Below are 20,320 nucleotides of genomic sequence, written 5' to 3' on the forward strand. Positions count from 1 at the left end.
AGGCCGAGGGAACAGGATGGGGCTGGAGGGCTGAAGGGCTGAAGGCCGAGGGAACAGGATGGGGCTGGAGGGCTGAAGGGCTGAAGGCCGAGGGAACAGGATGGGGCTGGAGGGCTGAAGGGCTGAAGGCCAAGGGCGGTGGGGCTGGAGGGCTGAAGGGCTGAAGGCCAAGGGAACAGGATGGGGCTGGAGGGCTGAAGGGCTGAAGGCCAAGGGAACAGGATGGGACTGGAGGGCTGAAGGGCTGAAGGCCAAGGGAACAGGGTGGGGCTGGAGGGCTGAAGGGCTGAAGGCCAAGGGAACAGGATGGGGCTGGAGGGCTGAAGGGCTGAAGGCCAAGGGAACAGGGTGGGGCTGGAGGGCTGAAGGGCTGAAGGCCAAGGGAACAGGATGGGGCTGGAGGGCTGAAGGGCTGAAGGCCAAGGGAACAGGATGGGGCTGGAGGGCTGAAGGGCTGAAGGCCGAGGGAACAGGATGGGGCTGGAGGGCTGAAGGGCTGAAGGCCGAGGGAACAGGATGGGGCTGGAGGGCTGAAGGGCTGAAGGCCGCGGGAACAGGATGGGGCTGGAGGGCTGAAGGGCTGAAGGCCAAGGGAACAGGATGGGGCTGGAGGGCTGAAGGGCTGAAGGCCGAGGGAACAGGATGGGGCTGGAGGGCTGAAGGGCTGAAGGCCGAGGGAACAGGATGGGGCTGGAGGGCTGAAGGGCTGAAGGCCGAGGGAACAGGATGGGGCTGGAGGGCTGAAGGGCTGAAGGCCGAGGGAACAGGATGGGGCTGGAGGGCTGAAGGGCTGAAGGCCGAGGGAACAGGATGGGGCTGGAGGGCTGAAGGGCTGAAGGCCAAGGGAACAGGATGGGGCTGGAGGGCTGAAGGGCTGAAGGCCAAGGGAACAGGATGGGGCTGGAGGGCTGAAGGGCTGAAGGCCAAGGGAACAGGATGGGGCTGGAGGGCTGAAGGGCTGAAGGCCAAGGGAACAGGATGGGGCTGGAGGGCTGAAGGGCTGAAGGCCAAGGGCGGTGGCGCTGGAGGGCTGAAGGGCTGAAGGCCAAGGGAACAGGATGGGGCTGGAGGGCTGAAGGGCTGAAGGCCAAGGGAACAGGATGGGGCTGGAGGGCTGAAGGGCTGAAGGCCAAGGGCGGTGGCGCTGGAGGGCTGAAGGGCTGAAGGCCAAGGGAACAGGATGGGGCTGGAGGGCTGAAGGGCTGAAGGCCAAGGGAACAGGATGGGGCCGGAGGGCTGAAGGGCTGAAGGCCGAGGGAACAGGATGGGGCTGGAGGGCTGAAGGGCTGAAGGCCGAGGGAACAGGATGGGGCTGGAGGGCTGAAGGGTTGAAGGCCGAGGGAACAGGATGGGGCTGGAGGGCTGAAGGGCTGAAGGCCGAGGGAACAGGATGGGGCTGGAGGGCTGAAGGGCTGAAGGCCGAGGGAACAGGATGGGGCTGGAGGGCTGAAGGGCTGAAGGCCGAGGGAACAGGATGGGGCTGGAGGGCTGAAGGGCTGAAGGCCGAGGGAACAGGATGGGGCTGGAGGGCTGAAGGGCTGAAGGCCAAGGGCGGTGGGGCTGGAGGGCTGAAGGGCTGAAGGCCAAGGGAACAGGATGGGGCTGGAGGGCTGAAGGGCTGAAGGCCAAGGGAACAGGATGGGGCTGGAGGGCTGAAGGGCTGAAGGCCGAGGGAACAGGATGGGGCTGGAGGGCTGAAGGGCTGAAGGCCAAGGGCGGTGGGGCGCGCTGGCCTGTGTGCTGCGCCCCACCCCTGCGCCCCACCCCTGCGCCCCACCCCTGCCCGGGCCAGCCTTCCCTCTAATGCTGCGAAATATGTAACCGATAACAGATTACAGTTTTTAAACCAGGTTCTTTTAAAAAATAGGTCGATGGGATAATTGAGTCAATCCCTTTGCTGAAGCCTGTGCCCCTGTTTCCTGTTGCAGAAGCCACGGATGGAGCACTCTCGGCTTGTGCAAGTCGCTCTAGGGCATGGAAGACCGCGGGGTGCTGATTGCCTGACAGTCCTCTGACCACAACTGGGGGCGACAGGAACCCGGGAGCCTCGGCCCCTGGGACGATGGAGCAACCTTTGCCCCGCTGAATCCAGCAGGCTGCTTGACAAGGTAATGTGTGCTAGACTCACCCGGCCCGAGGGACCCACAGGCTTGCAGAGTCCTGCCAGCTCGGAGAAGGTGCCAGAGAGCCCCCGCCGTGGCTGCTCATGGCGCTTGGCCATCAGCCTTTCTCCCAGGGCTGCGGTGATCAAGCGCAGACGGGAGAGAGGCTGGCCCGTCCTGTCTCAGCAAGTCATCTAGGGTTTGCTCACCGGCTGGAGGGAAGGCTGATGGGACCCCTGCTGAGCCTCCTTCAGGACGCACGGACCCCTTGGGGGACAGCCCGGCTGACCTTGAACTTAACCACCCCTGCTCTGTCCCCGGGGAGACCCACGCGGCTTCCATCTCTTTTCCCTCCGATTCCCTGCCAGGGGGCCTCCAAAATGGAAAAGGTTCTGGTTGATGATTCGTGTGATAGCTGAAGTGTCGGGGGGTGGGGGTGGGGGAGGAAGAATTCCAGGCAATTCACATCAGGGCTGAGGGGGTCCGCGTGACCGTGAGCGCCGCCCTGCTTCCCGCCGCTCCCCGGAGCGCCGTGCGCTCTTGGAACCGTGTGCGCACGCGGGAAGGGGCCCGAGGCTGCCCCCAGTAACCCAACCCTCCCAACAGTGGGCAGCCCGTGAAAAGGAAAGGTTTCTCAACAGAACAGAACAAGAGGGACATTCGATGCCCGCCGTGCTCAGCCACCAGTAATCTGTCTTGCATCACTCACTTTTGTTGGGATTGACTAATGCGCGCCCGGCCTTCACCCGGATCTGCAGATATAAGCCCGGGCTTCTCTGGCTTCCTGACCGAGAGGAGGAGGGCGGGCATGGGTACGGCTGGGCGCCAGTTTGCAGCCCTGCTCTGGAAGAACTGGCTCTGCAGACTCAGGCATCCGGTGAGTGCGGCAGGCCTGCCCCGGGGTTCCCCGGGGAGGGTGAGGCGCAGGGATCCAGGAGATGGAGGAGAGGCAGGGCTGATGTGGCCTGCCTGCCCGACCCTGCAGGGAACTGGGGGGAGGCTGCCTTAAAGGCCAGAATAGCCGAACTGTCACAACCAGTCTGCACCGTCTTGTCAGAAAAGGGCTAACTGAGAAAAACTCTAAAAAAAAAAAATTAAAGGTGGAATTTGAGCCATAATTAGTGTTTCCGGGCCTCTGCAGATGCCTCTGGTGGAAGGCACAAGGGCCTAAATACTATGTTACAGGTACGGACCCCGTGACCCCAGAGCTGGTACGGGCCGTCCACTCGCTGTTAATTCTTGGCTTTTTTGAGCCCTACCCAAATGACACTGCGAGGCGCTCCTCGGGGGTTTGGAATGGCTCAGACCAGCCTTGTGCTAATGTTACATAAACACCCTCTAAGTATACGTTTTAACGATGCAGAAATAGCCTGCTTATCACTCTGGCGACCTCTGCTTTATTTCTAACTGCGCCAGATTAAAATTAACACATACCGATGTCATTTCCAGCAGAAATAGATCTGCAGTCGATTCTACGGACTGCAGATTTTAAGGCCCACACAGCCTATGGGGTTTTCCTGCTGACCCACTCTTCTCTTTGAAGACATTCAGTAACTGACACTGAATTTCATTTTGCCGATTTCTCGTTATCCAGAACATTCTTGAGACCTTGAAAGGTGTTTTCTTTCTCGTGCAGGGGCCTTCAGGATTCGCACGACTTTGGTGGGAAATTTGATTGCACCAAAGTTTTAAGATCAGGAACCAACAAGCGAGGCTTCTGTTCTTTATTGTTAGTACTTGGGGTCTGCGTAGGTGTTTTTCAATTTATGAATCTATTTTACTGACGTATAGGTTTTGAGGAACTGAGCCTATGTTTCTAAGAAAGAATGTCTCCGGGTGAAAGTTAATTGGCCAGGTACCACAATTCCTGCTTTTTGTATATCAGCTCACGGGGGCAGGGACCAGGACCGTCTACCCTGCAGCCTCAGGTGCTTTGATGGTTTAAACATAGTCATGGTGATTAATGCTGCTGAGATGAGCATGCTTATCAGATAGAAATACACAACTCATTGATTTATCTGGCGACGGCTCATTTAAGTGCTGTCCTGCATCCCATCCTTCTTTGCCTTGTTTTTCTCTGTAGTATTTTTCACCTTACAACATACCACCAATTTACTTGCTTGTTACCTTGCTCTGGAGCCCGCCTCGCTATCTCAGATCCCCGGGAGCGGGGAGTTTTAGTCTGATTTGTTCGCCGATATATTCCCTAGCGCCCAGAGGGTACCTGGCACGCAACAGGTGTTCAATAAATATTGGCTGAAAGAGCGAAGTAAGAAAGGAATACAGGATTTATGGCATCTCTGCTGGGTGCTAGATGCTGGGTGGCCAGACAAACGTGTACCCTGCCCTCAAGGAGCTGGAGCTCAGGACCCGGAACAGCAGTGGGACAAATTACCTATTTAATGAGCTCCTTCTGGGGAAAAATCCTACAGGTGTCCCTGCACAAAAGGGAAATGATACTTGCACAAAGGTATTTAGCACTGCACTGCTTAGATGAGTAACATCACAGGGCGTAGACACCACAGGGTCTAGAACCGATGTTTCCGTAGTAAATAAGGAGCGGGCACTGTTTGTAGGACGAACACACTGGAAGGAACCATGATCAGGGAAATGCAGATCGAAATCTCGTGCCATTTTTATATTTTCTGATCTTATATATGTGCAATTTTACATTTCATCTTCATTTCATTGTATTTTATTATTGTAGTTCTTTTATTTTTTTATTTTTTCAGAGATTTCTTTATTTGAGAGAGAGAGAGAGATAGCGAGAGAGGACAAGAGCGGGGAGGAGGGGGGAAGCTGGTTTGATGCTGAGCAGGGAGCCCAATGTGGGATTCGATCTCAGGACCCCGGGATCAGGACTTGAGCCAAAGGCAGACACTCAACCAACCAAGCCACCCAGCTGCCCCTATTGTAGTTCTTTTAGAAAATGCTTTATTATGGACACTTGAGACAGAGAAAAATAGAATAGTGTAGAATGGATGAGTAATACCTCTCATCTTTATCTTCATACTTAGCTTCATAGATTGCTTTCTATTCTTTTTTTTTTTTTAAAGATTTTTATTTATTTATTTGTCAGAGAGAGAGAGAGAGCACAAGCGGGGGGAGCAGCAGAGGGAGAGGGAGAAGCAGGCTCCCCGCTGAGCAGGGAGCCCGATGCGGGACTCGATCCCAGGACCCTGGGATCATGACCTGAGCCGAAGGCAGACACTTAACGACTGAGCCACCCAGGTGCCCCTGACTTTCTATTCTTCTTGGGGGAAAAATGACTTGAGATTTTTTTTTTTTTTTGACAGAGAGAGACACAGCAAGAGAGGGAACACAAGCAGGGGGAGTGGGAGAGGGAGGAGCAGGCTTCCCACTGAGCAGGGAGCCCGATGCTGGGCTCGATCCCAGGACCCTGGGACCATGACCCGAGCTGAAGGTAGACGCTTAATGACTGAGCCACCCAGGCACCCCGGAAAAATGATTTGAAATAGAAGAATGTTTTTATAACTATTTTAATACCACTTATTTTTTTTTCTCCTGATTTTTATCTGTTGCACAAAGGGCACTGTAACAATGAGGAACGCTTTAAAAACCCTCTCAAAATGTCATTATCTTAATGCGTCTGCTACTTCTTTGGTCTTTTCTTGTCATTAGGCATACGTAATGTGATATTTTTACATAATGAAAATCGTAGCCTTTTGCTTTTTGCTTTCACTTAGCATGGAAGCCCAACGTTTCGAAAGTTTCTGTTTGGTCTTCATATTTATAGGTTTTACCGCAAAATAGTTCATCAGTTGGATGTACATAATTTTTTTTTAAGATTTTGTTTATTTGAAGGGCGCCTGGGTGGCTCAGTCATTAAGCATCTGCCTTCGGCTCAGGTCATGATCCCAGGGTCCTGGGATCGAGCCCCGCATCGGGCTCCCTGCTCGGCGGGAAGCCTGCTTCTCCCTCTCCCTCTGCTGCTTGGGTTCCCTCTCTCACTGTCTCTCTCTGTCAAATAAATAAATAAAGTCTTAAAAAAAAAGCTGCTAAGAAAAGATTTTATTTATTTGACAGAGAGAGAGAGAGAGAGCACAAGTAGGCAGAGCGGCAGGCAGAGGGAGAGGGAGAAGCAGGCTCCCCGCTAAGCAGGGAGACTGATGCAGGACTCGATCCCGGGACCCTGGGATCATGACCTGAGCCAAAGTCAGATGCTTACCCTACTGAGCCACCCAGGTGCCCTGGATGCACATAATTTATTTAAACGTTTCCTTATGCTGGATAGTCAGGTTCCTCCTGGTTCTTACTGTTTATTCTGCATGAGGGACACATCTTCTGGTAGGTCATTTCTCTTGAATGAATTTCCTGGAGCTGGTTTCTGGGTCAGAGGCGAGGGCACTGGCTGGGCACGTCCAGAGCAAGAGCCCCCAGGAGCGCCCACCTGGGCCGTTTCCAAGCAACCTGGCCAACATTAGCAAATGGCCACTGGCCACATGAATTTATATATGTGCTTTTGCATTTCATATTAACTGTAAATGAATCTGATGCATCGCTTCTCACTTTAATAATTTAATAACAACAGCAAGAAGAAAGAATGGGATATCTCCTTGTTCTGCAACTTTGGGGGGTTTCCGTGTTTTGTTAAGAGGGGGGCCAACCTGTCACCCGTGCAGGTGGATGGCACTGCTCCCCCAGTCTGCCCCTCAATCACGGAGTGGAGACTGTTCTCGGAGTCTCCTGTGTGTCTTAAAATCAAACTCTCTGCTCTGCATTTCTAGTTTCCCTCTCCTTTAATGAAAATTGTTGCAAACCTTTGGGGTTTGGTGAACTTTTACTGAAGACTTGGGCTAGCGGAGGGGGGCCTGGAGCATTTGAATGTAAGGACAGCATTGTCCTAGAACACCCGTGGTCCACTCCCAACTGGGGGCCAGAGGGGGCTGACGGAAATCACAAAACTCCACCAGCCACCTAGTCAAAGAGGAACCCACTTTCACCTAACCCAGAGCTAGACCACTCCTAACCCAGAGCCCTCCCTGCCCATGAAGCACTGTATTCTTGCTTTCGAGGACCACGTATGTGGCAGAATGCACACTTGCTTCTAGACATAGACAAGGGTGATGGGGTCTTCACCGGAGCTGGCTCCTTGTGGCCTAGCTCCCAGGAAGCCCCGAGGCTGAGTTAACTCCACACCCGTGGGCTCTCCACTCAGTACAAAGCCAGACTCGAACTTCTCCCCGCTCCCACAGGAGAGCCCCTAGGAAGCCCACCCCAACCCAGGCTGAGTCCCTTAGGGCTGGTCCTTGAAACCACCATCTGGGAAACCCCTCTTCTGGTTTCACACATGAAGAACTAATTCTCAAGCCGAGCTTCAACGACTGCAGACCTCAGAGCTGTTGTATGTATGTGCGTGTGTGTTTTCCTTTTATGAGATCTTCGAGTTTTTGTCCACCCCTGCACGTAGGTGCTACCAACCTAACCTAGTGTCCCAACATAATTTCCCTTTGGAAACAGCATGCTGGCCATGATTCTGTATTTTTCTGACCTTGCAAGAAATTTTAGCTATCAAGTCCCAGGAGTAAAGTAGGTCTTATTTCTTTTGGAAATTGTTTCGGTCTTAGAGACTGATGCCGGCTGGTTTTGTATAATTACAACTTACTGATTATTTGTTGCCAGATTCGCTATAAAGGTCTACAAGAGTGTTCATTGGAACTGGAGTGTCAAAGGTTGAGAGCTGACCTCTTTGCTAGGCAGGTTGGAAAAAAGATCAAAGGTTGGCTCCTGGCAGCATGCTATAGTTGTGTATATTTTTTTTAAATAGCAGAATAGGGGCGCCTCGCTGGCTCAGTCGTTGGGGCACGTGACCCTAGATCTTGGGTTGTGAGTTCGAGCCTGCTGGGTGTAGAGATTAAGTAAAGATAAAATCCTCATTTTTTTAATTTTAATTTTTTAAAGATTTTATTTATTTGAGAGAGAGAGTGTGAGCACATACAAGATTTGGGGAGGGCAGAGGGAGAAGTGGACTCCCCACTGAGCAGAGAGCCCCACCTGGGGCTCGATCCCAGGACCCTTGGGACTATGACCCAAGTCAAAAGCAGACGCTTAACCGACTGAGCCACCCAGGTGCCCCTGAAGATAAAAATCTTTATAAAAATATAGCAGAATAGCTTTATATTAGAGGAGATGAGACAGTTCAGAAGTTCAGACGTGAACTCTATGGACAGACGGATGTTGGAAGTGCTACTGAAGGGGTCATACATATAATGACCTCCACATGGTTTCGTGGATGAAAAATTAAAGAAAAGTCACTGCCGTGGAATCTTGGTGCTGAAAAGAGGTGGCTGAAATTCATTTACCACTGTTGTCTCATTTGGAGGCCTGATTTGTCAAAGCGAGGCCTCCCCTGTCGCCTGGAAGGCAGTTGGGGTGCCTCGGTGCCGGCCCAGGGAAAGTGTCTCGGTCTGCGCGGGCTGCCTTCGCAAACCCCACAGCCAGGCCTGGCCCGCGGACACCCACCGTCTCAGATCCGAGTCTATAAGCCGGAGAACAAGAGTGTCTGTGGTCCACCTCAGTGCAGGGGCTGGCGGGATGATGGTGAGCTCCTGGGCAGAGGGAAGTCCCCCACGGTGGGACCGTAAGGAAGACTAGGCTCTGGCATTTTCCACTGTCTGTCCATGTCCGAGCCCAGGACCTCCGGCCTCGGTGGGCTCCGGCCCCTCAGGAGGCCCTGGGGTGCTCTCACGGTAGGACCTGGGCCTCTCGAGCCAGGTCCAGGACACAGCCTGCTGGCCCTTCCTCGCCCCAGATGGCGGTCATGGTGGCACCAGCCCTCCCTCCTTGCTAAGCTTGCGCTCAGCTGAACGGACAGCGTGTGGGGCTCTGACTGTTTGGATGTCCCTGGGGTCGGGGCATCTTTGCTGCCTGCCTCTGAGCAGTGACCCCCAGGAGACCTCCACCCATGCACCCTAGAGCTACAGATCAGGCATTGCTCCCAAGATGGGGAGAGGGAGGCAGAGTGTCCTTGGACCTTGCCACCATCCCCAGCAGTGACAGGCAAATCCACGTCTCCCTGCCAAAAGCCCTGGACAGCCTACACGGCCGCGCTCTCCCTCTGGCTGGCACGCTGTCTCTGGCAGGTGAACAGGTGAGCCGGCGGCCCTGAGCCCCGGCAGGGGGTGGGGGGGAAGCTGGCCATCACTGAAGTTCACTGAGGGTCACCGAGGGTCACTCAGGTGTGCCTTAGCTTACTCAGAGCAGTGGTCCAGGAAAAGCGGTTCTGAAATCGAATTACGGAAAAGCAAACATCATTTTGTATCTTTAGAGGGGGGCAGGCTGTGTGGGTTTGTTTGCTTTGTTCCTGGTCATAATCGTGATGTCAGCAGGGCCTTTTCTTTCATTTTGATGGATCTTCAAGTGCTTTGGATTCCTCCGAGCGGTCTCAGGGTGCTCGGGATGCAATAGAGCGCCACACAGACCAGCTCTGAAGGGCAGTGGGCACTCTTTCTGTAAACAAAGTGTTTTATCTTATTCACAGTTTTGCTCGCTGTGGGCATTCTGCTCCGCATCAAGGCCCAAGTTTAAGAACGCAAGAATATCCAGTCTTTTTTTTTTTTTTTAAGATTTTATTTATTTATTTGAGAGAGAGTGAGCACAAGCAGGGGGAGCAGCAGAGGGGGAGGGAGAAGCAGGCTCCCTGTTGAGCACGGAGCCCAATGAGGACTCGATCCCAGGACCCTGGGATCATGACCTGAGCAGAAGGCAGACGCTAAATGGACTGAGCCACCCAGGCGCCCCTAGTCCTGGGAGATTTTATTTAGAGTGGTGAATTTGTGTGGCTTCCATGAAAAACAAAAACAACAACAAAAGCAACAACAACCAAATAACCAAAAACCAAAAAGCAGAGCCCTCTTCCTTTCCGGACAGGTGTTTCCTCCTTACTCAGGAATGTGGGTCTTACTGGGAAACCTGGAGTTTCCCTGGTTTATTTACTTTGACCTCAGGTAAGACTGGGTTTCCAATGACAAGAAAGGTTAACCAAACCAAACCCAACCAACTTCCTGGTAACGATAACTCCAGAGACCAGGGACAAGGGGCACCTCAGGCTTGTTTTACGAGATTGTATTGGAGGCCCCGGCTGTGTCCTGGGGACCACGTAAACTGGGGAGCACATTCATTTTGTCACCCTGGGGCTCTGAGGTCAGCTCTGCGTTTGCCACCCAGCTGTGTCTGCCCCCCTTGCCTGCCACCTATTTCCCGTGGCTGAATCACCGCTCACCCGAGGGAGGGACACTACTGCGCCCAGTCCCACCTGGTTACTGGTGTCCTGGAGCAGGTAGGCGGGGCTTGTCCCCCCGTGGGGCTCACAGGCACGTGTCCCCCGGTGGGTTCGAAGCTGGAGCTCCTGGCAGAGCCTGACCCGTGTACCCGAGAGCTCCCGTTTGGAAAACAACCACTCCTTAGGGCCGAGGGGGAAGAGGCAAGGAGGTGTGTGTCCTCCACCCATGCTGTCCTCTGTCCCAGACTTAGGGATCCGGCTGTGTGTGGGACTCGCGAGGCTGCTAGGAGGGACCCATGTGGAAGGTCAGACAGTGTTGTGTGTGCCCTCGGGGGGGGCCTGGGAGCACGGAGTCTTTCCTTGGCCCCAAACACAGAAATGTTAGAATGAATTCCACACAGTGATATGTCTCAGCTGAAAGGCACTCACACTACCTTCCGTTGCTGCGGGTCATGCTACCCGCCGACCGACTTCCTTTCAGGAGGGATGTGCGGGTCACGTGGTGCCAACTGGTGTGTCCGGCGCTGTGTCCTCCCGGCCCATGGTGGTGGGCGCGTGGTCTCTGCTGGCCGACTTCATCCACGTCCAGTGGCATATTAAGGTTTATTCAGTCTTCTCTTTTGAGAGGTTACTGTAAAAAGGAACATATTTATCTGTATTTTCCCTCATATGAATTGCCCACGGGGGCACCCATCCGGCTCAGTCGGTGGAGCGTGCGACTCTTAAATCTTGGGGTGGTGAGTTCGAGCCCCACGTTGGGGGTAGAGATAACTTAAAAATAAAATCTTAAAAAAAAATAATAAACTGCCCATCAAATTCTTTTCCAATTTCGTAATTAGGAGGCTGGTGATTTTCTCCGGTGTGTGTGTGTGTGTGTTTTTTTTAAGATTTTATTTATTTATTTGACAGAGAGAGACACAGCGAGAGAGGGAACACAAGCAGGGGGAGTGGGAGAGGGAGAAGCAGGCTTCCCGCTGAGCAGGGAGCCCAGTGCAGGGCTCCATCCCAGGACCCTGGGATCATGACCTGAGCCGAAGGCAGACACTTAATGACTGAGCCACCCAGGCGCCCCTGCAAGAAGTATGTTTTATTCACCCGCGGTTTGATCAACAGTCTACTTACGTCTAGTTTCACTAGATTTGAATTTACTCTGGTTTGGACTTCCATCTACTTAAGGTATACTTGTGGTTACTCTGCGAAGCTTTAGTTTATCTTTATAAAAATTATATCCGAATTCAGGGGGTCTGATCCACCCCCCCCCCACCCCAGGCAATGGCTCTTCTCTGCCTTGTGGTACCAAAAAGGTTATTTTGCATATATTTTGAAATGTGGTCGAGTCTGTTTTTGGACATCCGCAGTAGGCGCCATATGAATGTTTAATGCATGAGCACTGAAAGAAAAGCAACTGTTATTCAATATAAAGCTTAAAAAGCCATAATAGTAAAGAACAAACAAGGGAAGTGAGAGAGCTGGTCCATCTCTTTCCATCCCAGCTAACTCAGCGGCCAGCATAAAGATTTGCATGGGCTTTCTTAGGGAGGGAATTTTGGACGCTGATGGAGAGGTCCTGGGTGTCCCAGCTCCGAAAGGCAATGGATTGAGGCCAACTGGGCTGATGGTTGCTATTTGGTTTTGACTCGGGCTTTGTTTGGACCTGCTCTTGTTGCACTGTTTTATGGCTAGGACCTCATAATACTTCTGGGAAAGTCTCCTCTTCTGAGAGGCTGGCATCCAGAGGCCCGTCCACCCCAAAGAGACACAATAGAATTTCACGCTCTCTACAAAGCCCTTTGTTTCCAAAGATCAGGCAGGAGACTAATTACATGCTTTGCTTCAGCTTCCTTGATATTCTAAACTTGTTGTGATGTTTTCCTCCTCGCCCAGCCAGTGGGTCTCATGACCACCTTCTCCCTCTGAAAAGCTCTTTCCTCTTGATTCATTGGTAATTTTAGTTTTTGTACTGGGGGTGTTTTATTCTTTGTGGTTTTCGGTTGTAACCGAAACCATATGCTGCCCGAGCAACCTGGAGGATTTAAGGAGTGTTTAATTAAACTCAGCCTGTAGGATATTCTGTTCAAGTCAGATGGAAAAGGATTTATTTCATGCACAGGCCTGAGGTTCAGTCCACGTTCCATCGCAAATTAGTTCGAGGATACGGAGCAAAATAATGATGATTTCTGTCTCCGATGTGGAAAATTGGCACAAAGTTACCTACCTCGCTGGTTGTTGGAAGGCTAAAATAATGGATGAGCTTGTAGACGGTCCAGGGCTCTGGGTAGGATACAAGGACAGGGCTTGGTCGTCCTCATGTGGGCGTCCCCAGAAGAGTCCCACGCATGGGATGCGCACACGTGCATGTTCTCCATCCTCCCAGAAAGAGACTCGGCCATGTGTGTTTCCCCAGTGCCTGAAACATGCTACACACTTCCGGATGAATGAATGCATGAGTGAATGAACGAATGAAAAAGTATATTGACTTTAGAGGTGCCTGGGTGGCTCAGTCAGTTAAGCGTCTGCCTTTGGCTCAGGTCATGATCCTGGGGTCCTGGGATCGAGTCCTGCGTCAGGCTCCCCGCTGAACAGGGAGCCTGCTTCTCCCTCTGCCCCTCTCTCCCCATTTTCTGTCATGCTGTCTCCCAAATAAATAAATAAAATAAAAAAAAGTACCCTGACTTTTATTGCTCCAGTGCACAGTAATTTAATGATCCGTTCTCCTATTTTTTTTTTTGGCATGACTTCCATTTTTTTTCATTCACAAATAATGGAAGCATTGTTGAGCACACCTCTTTTTTTTTTTTTTTTAAGATTTTATTTATCTGAGAACGTGCGAAAGCGAGAGAGATCACAGAGGGAGAGGGAGAAGCAGGCTCTCTACTGAGCAGGAAGCCTGATGCAGGACTCGATCCCAGGACCCTGGGATCATAACCTGAGCCGAAGGCAGATGCTTAACCGACTGAGCCAGCCAGGCGCCCCCGTAATTCTCTTTTTGTATTTCTATCACTTGTTGTTTTATATTTCTTGAGGATATTTAATAGGTTTATAAATGCATACAATTATTGCATCTTCCTATCCTAGCACGTCTTTTATTATGTAGTGATCATTTTTCTATATCTGAGAATGTTGTCTTAAAGCCTCTTGTCTGATTTCACCAGCTAATTTTAATATTTACCTTGTATGTCTTTTTCATCTCTTTTTTAAAGAAATTGTTTTATTTTATTTATTTATTTTTTAAGTAGGCTCCACACTCAATGTGGGGCTTGAACTCACGACCCAGCCATCAAGAGTCAGTGAAGAGTCCCATGCTCTACTGAATGAGCCAAGCAGACACCCCTCTTTTTTATCTCTTTAGTTCAACCAGTCTGTATCCTTATATTCTAATTTTATCTGTTCCAAATAACATATAGTTTTAACATTTTTTTAATTTATTTTTTTTAAAGATTTTTTATTTATTTATTTGTCAGAGAGAGACAGTGAGAGAGGGAACACAAGCAGGGGGAGTGGGAGAGGGAGAAGCAGGCTTCCCGCTGAGCAGGGAGCCCGATGCGGGGCTCAATCCCAGGACCCTGGGATCATGACCTGAGCTGAAGGCAGACGCTTAACAACTGAGCCACCCAGGCGCCCCAACATATAGTTTTTTAAAATCAAGCCTGAAAATCCTTGTCTTTCAAACAGTGAGCTTAATCCAAGCATTTATTGAAATCTAAGCCTACTATTTGCAAGTTCCTTTAGCGTTGGTCTCTAGTTGGATAACTTGGTTTCTAATTCACTGAACATTTTCTTTCACCATCATTCTTGAGAGGTCATTTCTCTGAGTATGTAATTCTAGATTGACCAAATTTCTCCAAGCAATCTACAGATATTTAATTATCTTCTGGTTTCTTGCTATTGATGAGTCCTTGGCAAGTCCAACCATTCCTCTGAGGTAGTGTGGCTTTATTTCTTGGATTGCTATTGAAATCTCTTCTTGGACTTAGCTGTGGTGAAGGTTTTAAAGTGGATTTGTGTTTCCTGGTAAATGTTGTATTTCCTTTATCAATGGATTTGTGTCTTTTGTATGTTCTGGAAAATTCTCAGCCATTTGTTATTTGAATATTGCCTTGCCTGCCTTCCCTCTATTCCCCTCGAGGGGACTCTCCTCTATAACTGAATCTTACACTTAAAGATTCAACTTATGACTTTGGTCTTCTCTTTGATTTATTTTTTGTCCCTCTCCTTGTCCCAGTTCTTTGGAGATCACTTTCTGGGAGACCAGCAATGCAACAAAAACCCATGTTCTTGTGGCAAGAGTCCTGTTGTTTCCAGTCTGTGTGTTACCTGAAACAGAAATGATGTTACTGGAATTTAAAATTTGTCCCATTTTTATTTTGGCTGGATTTCATCACCAAGATTTTCCCCCTAGATGTTCATGGTCAATAAATGATCTGTGTTTTTTCTTTTTATGATAGAGAATATATGTGTGTTGGTTTTCACTTAATGGCCATTTTGGTTGGTTATCATGTTTTTATCATACTTTCTTTTTGAATTTCTCCAATCTTGATGCATTGGCATCAAGCACTGAATGTTATTGGGGTATACTTGAGGCTGGACTGATTTTTTTCCCTGCTTGTTAGTGAGTTGGTTTTTTTCTTCCCCTCTGGATACCTGTGGTATTATTCCTTTACCTTTGGAGTTCAATAGTCATGGTTCAACTATAGCTTTTTTTTTTCCCCTGAAATACAGCATACTCTATCAGTCTTCAGATAAAGTCTTCTCTATTTCTAGGAAGTTCTCCTGTGTTCTATATCTGGGCATAATTTTTGTCATATTTGTTGGATTCTCTACTTCAGGGACGCTCTTCTGTGTTTATGGTCCTACCTTTAAAAGTGTTTTAAAGAAAATCACTGTTCTTTTCTCAAACTGTTTCTCTAATGCAGAAATCAAAATTTAGCTGGCATTTTTTCTCTTTGTGTGGTTTCTAAATCATTTAGAATTCCACGATGATGATTTGGTCATTGCTACGTGTTCCTTAGATCTGCAACCTCTCTTTTCATTTACCATCTTTTTTTTTGGAGCTCTTGTTTTCTGAATGTTTGTTCTTATTAAATTGTTTTCCTTTATGAAACAGTTGTAAAGAGATTCTTCATTTTCTTTGCGTTGTTTACTTCCCAGTCATGCTTTATGACTTTGGTTCGCTTATTTGTTTCTTTCCCTCCAGAATGTTTAGACAACTGTTTTGCTCTTCCTTTTAATATGATTCATCCTTGGAGAGCTCAGCCAGGTGTTATATTTGTTCTTGACTCTCTTTCTGATAAATCACGATCTCTGAGCACACCCTCTATGTGCTGATTTTCTGCGCAGGAGGGATGGTTGGAACAAGAGTGGAGATGAGTGGGGGGCTCACCCCTCAATGAGATGAGATGCAGACATTATTACACCAGATGGGCTCTGTGCTCTGCGTTGGGATTCTCATGTTTTAAGCCATGTTCACTGCATCCAGTTGGAGAAATTGTTCTCTAACTCTGGATTCTTTCCACCTGATTATGTGAAGCCCTGGAAAATTCTCCCAACAGTCAGGCTCATTGCTCACTTCTCTGTTGCATTTATTGTCCCCAGCCACATTTCCCTGCCTCCTGCTAGAAGAAGGAGAGAGGTGACACTTTGGAGTGCTCACCCCACAGATGCAGGTGTCGGGGAGGGTTCCGGGATTGCAGGCTGCAGCATTACAGCTTTGGAGTTGCTGGGCTGAGTCAGGACTGAACCGTGGTGGGTTCGCTTGATCTCTAGAGACTTGTCTCTTGGCATTTTTGTAGTTTTTGTATTATAGAAAGACGAGTTGTCTTTCTCCTCCACCTTCTTTTCTTTTTCTCCCCTCATTTTGTCTGGGAGGAGAAAACGTCTGTAAGGAAGTTTCAGTATTTTACGTGTGTGTGTCTGCTTCTGGAGAGTTAAGGTCTCGGCGAATGCCACTGCCTTTCAGCTGTGTGTTTGGGAACCCAGGAGGGCCATCCGTGGAAGTCATGGTGAGGGCCACTGCGGGATGTGGACATTGGTGTGCAGATCTGGGCACTTCTGCCATCTCCTGGTGGGAACTTCCCCTCCTGGGACTCGACTGTGTGGTTGTTGGACTGGGTGATGGCTGTTTCTCGAGTAAGGATGGGTTCCCCAGCTGATTATTTTTCTTGAGAGCCTCGGACAGCACGAGTGCAGTTTGTTTTCGTCTTTCCTAGTGCAGGGAAGCCACTCCTGGTGGGCCTGAGGTGTGGGCCACGGTGGGAAGCATTCCCATATAGCAAGGATGGGACTAGAAATGTCAGGCAAGACTCCAGGATAATGAGGACACATGAGAAGAAAAGCATGATACAAAAAATGTGATGAGAAAGAGCAGGCCACCTCTGCGAGCTTCCAGAGAAGTAGTCTCATGAAAGGAGGTGATTCACGCGCCCACAATGGGCGGTGACACAGCAGAACCGGGTGTTTTGATACTTCACTTCTGAACAGAATTATTTCAAATTCGGAACAATGGAAGATTTTTCCCACCTGCGTTTTTCAGAGCGGCCAGTGATTGGCTTGTAAATAAAGACCTGAGATACAATTTTTTAAAGTTGAACCGGGGTTCTGTTTTATTTCAAGATCTCCAAGAAACTTCTCGATTATACGATGTAGAGTTGTATTTTTTTGACGATGTTATTTCCATTTGAAACGAGATTTCCCATTGATTTAAGGACTGGACAGGTAAATACTTGTAGCTTCACAGCTGCTTAGTGCCTGGTTTAATTTGGCCACGACAAGGTCCCTGAAATGATGGTGGTCTTTTTGTGTAGGAAGAAAAACAGCAAGATGCTAGAAATAAAAAGAGTGATATATTGATTGCATCAGGGATTTTGACAATAAAAAGGCAAATAAGACACTGGAGGAAATATTTGCAATACTTTAAGCCAACAAAGCACCAATTCAGGAATTCCTTAATTCAAAAAGAAAACGGGGGGGAAAAAAAAGAAGAAACAGTGATGTACAGATCAGTAGAAAAAAAAAAAGACAAAAAAATGCATTGAGAGGGCTCTAAAATAGTAAGACCCCCTCTTTAATGTTAAACCAACTATCCTCAAGCTCTAAACCTGCAGAATATAGAGTTCTGTTTGTGTTATTGAGTGTCTAGCCTGTCTCGTGTCTGACCATAAACTTTTGTAATATATGTATATATATATAAAATAGAAACATGGACGGAAACAGGGAAGAATAAGGAGTTAATGGACAAGGAATTATTATATACTAACCTACGAAAAAATGCTTGACCTAAATAATTAAAGAAAAATGATCAGTTTGATAAAACATGGACTGACATTTAAAAGTTTGTTAATCACACTAAGTGTGAGATTGGAGGGAAGAATGGCTGGTTTAGCTTTTACTGAGGGCATGTTGGTTAGCTATCCAAATTAAAAATCATACACACTTTGACTCAATTATCTCATTTGGCAATGGTACTCCATAAATATACTTAAAAAGTCAGCCAAACATGTGCAGAAAACTCGTGATAGTGATGTCCCCAAACAGAAAACCTTCTAAGTTTCCATAATTAGGTGATAGGTTGAATAAATTAAATTCTACAGTAGATTATTGGGCACTCTTTAAAAACAGTAAGGTAGATCTATAAGTGCTGATATGAAAAATTGTTTCCAAAAACATTAGTTATGCTTATATATTTCTTAAAGATTTATTTATTTGAGAGAGAGAGCGAGAGAGAGAGAGAGAGAGAGAGAGAACGAGCATGCAAGGGGGAGGGGCAGAGGGAGAGGGAGAGAGAATCCTAAGCAGATTCTACACTGAGCCAAAACCAAGAGTTGGATGCTTAACTGACTGAGCCACCCAGGTGCCCTGCTTATATATGTTTTTAAAAATGATTCAGAAAACTGTTCAGAGATATTATCCTTTGGGAGAGTGGTTGTATTCTTTCTGTACTTCTTGAATTTCCTAACCATGCATATATGTAATTATTTATAACATCAAAAGTTGTTATAGAAGTCTTGGGTCCAAACCATTTTCTGATTTCTTTATACCTCTCTGTCTTAAAAAAATGGCTAGAATGTTATTTAAAAATTTTTAAACCAAAAAAATTAATTATATATTTATTCTTCTCAATGCTATCAAGTCATTATTGACTTTGGGGCATGCTTTCTGTCTTGCACATTTATATTCAGCCAGAATTAAATAAGGAATCCTCCACCACACCTCTACTCCCATACTTCAGGAAATGATCATTTGTTAACAGAGAATGAACAAGATGACTTGAAAGAAGTGTGGTCTTCTGAGTGTTCTTGACCTCTCTTTCTGGTTTAATTACCATCATTTGAGCAGAGGGTGGCCTCCTGCAGACGCTTTCCCTCTTATCAGACCGTATGATAATCGGATTCAGTGATCGGTCAGGAACTTTTCATAATGAGGCACTTTCTGACACAAGCAGTGTTACCTCATGAACTCCTTCAAAGATGGTGATTTCTTTAATTACAGTGGGGATTGAAACCTTTTCCACCTGTGTTTTGTCTTTATGGCTTTTGGCCACATACACCCAACTCGGACGCATTTAGATGCTGTTTCCTTACAGGGAAGAATTGGGACAGGCAGCTCAAAGAGCAAAGGAACTGAAGAGACGAGAAGTTCATTTTGGTTCAAAGCATTGTAACTTGGAGCCTGAAATAACCATCTTTAGTTACTGAGCATCCCTAACTTCCTAACCTGCAGATTTTAGGTTTTTGTTCATGCATTATTGAATGCCTAGCCTGTTTTGTGTCTGGTTATATACTTTTGTATTTGTGGAATGACAGGAGAGGGAGCCTACAGGAGAACACTATCCAATGTCGAGTCAAAGGAAGAATGACAACAGTAAGAATAATCTGGTGATAATTGAGGATTTTCTCTTAGTTTTTCACTGGGCTGTACCTTGGGTGTTTCTTTCTTTTTTTTTTTTTAAGATTTTATTTATTTATTTGACAGAGAGAGCAAGAGAGCACAAGCTGGGGGAACAGTAGGAGGGTGAGGGAGAAGCAGGCTCCCCGCCAAGCAGGGAGCCCGATGCGGGGCTCGATCCCAGGACCCTGGGATCATGACCTGAGCCGAAGGCAGACGCTTAACCATCTGAGCCTTGGGTGTTTCTTTCTTAAATAAATTCCATGTATCAATGGCAGTTCCTTTTTTTTTTTTTACTTTGAAAATTCAAGGCTATGCAAATTATTACAATCCTTATCTGTAGCTCTTTCGTTGTCTGTGTGAGGAGATTTTACTCCAATAATCTGAATTTTAGGAATTTGTTCCAATCTCGAGAAAGTAATTCAAAAGAAAAATTATTTATACATAAAAAATATTCGTTGATGGAAGAATGGGAATTATGGTATACCCATTTGGTAAGAATGTTATGCAACCAGTAAGATGCTAGTTATGAACCTCATGTGGAAACACTAGAAAATACTCATAAGGGGCACCTGGGTGGCTCAGTTGGTTGGTGTCTGACTCTTGATTTCAGCTCAGGTCACCATCCCAGGGTCATGAGATCGAGCCCCACGTCGGGCTCCCTGCTCAGTGTGGAGTCTGCTTCTCCCTCTCCTGCTCCTCCCTCTGCTCATGCTTTCTTTCTGTGTCTCAAATAAATAAGTGAATAAGAATCTTAAAAAAAAAAAAGAAAGAAAATACTCATAAAAGAAGGTCTGTGTTGTGTGCCACCACCGTCACTGGGAAAATGTCTATTTGGATGGAAAAGTCAGGAATGTTAAAGAAATTAGAAAAATATTGGGCACCTTGTTGGCTCAGTTGGTTGGGTGTCTGACTCTTGATCTCAGTTCAGGTCTTGATCTCAGGGTTCTGAGTTCGAGCCCCGTGTTGGGCCCAGCGTGGAGCCTGCTTAAAAAAAAAAATGGAAAAGAAGATAAAAAGAAAAATAGTTAACTTACTGGAATGTGAGAAATATGAATGAAGTTATTTATTTAATTTCTTTAATGTCGTGAAGTCT

At 47.9% G+C, this 20,320-nt stretch overlaps 1 protein-coding gene across 1 annotated transcript in view; it reads left to right on the top strand.

The window, feature by feature from the left end:
- The first annotated feature begins 2,910 nt into the window (after nucleotides 1-2,910).
- The window catches only part of ABCA13 (ATP binding cassette subfamily A member 13), a 375,994-nt gene continuing 358,584 nt past the window's right edge, over nucleotides 2,911-20,320 (top strand). Inside the window, exon 1 of the mRNA XM_078059915.1 lies at nucleotides 2,911-2,979. Coding sequence (XP_077916041.1) covers nucleotides 2,911-2,979 — 69 coding nt within the window. The remainder of the gene's footprint in view (nucleotides 2,980-20,320) is intronic.

Source organism: Halichoerus grypus, chromosome 12 (assembly GCF_964656455.1).
Source record: "Halichoerus grypus chromosome 12, mHalGry1.hap1.1, whole genome shotgun sequence".
NCBI lineage: Eukaryota > Metazoa > Chordata > Mammalia > Carnivora > Phocidae > Halichoerus > Halichoerus grypus.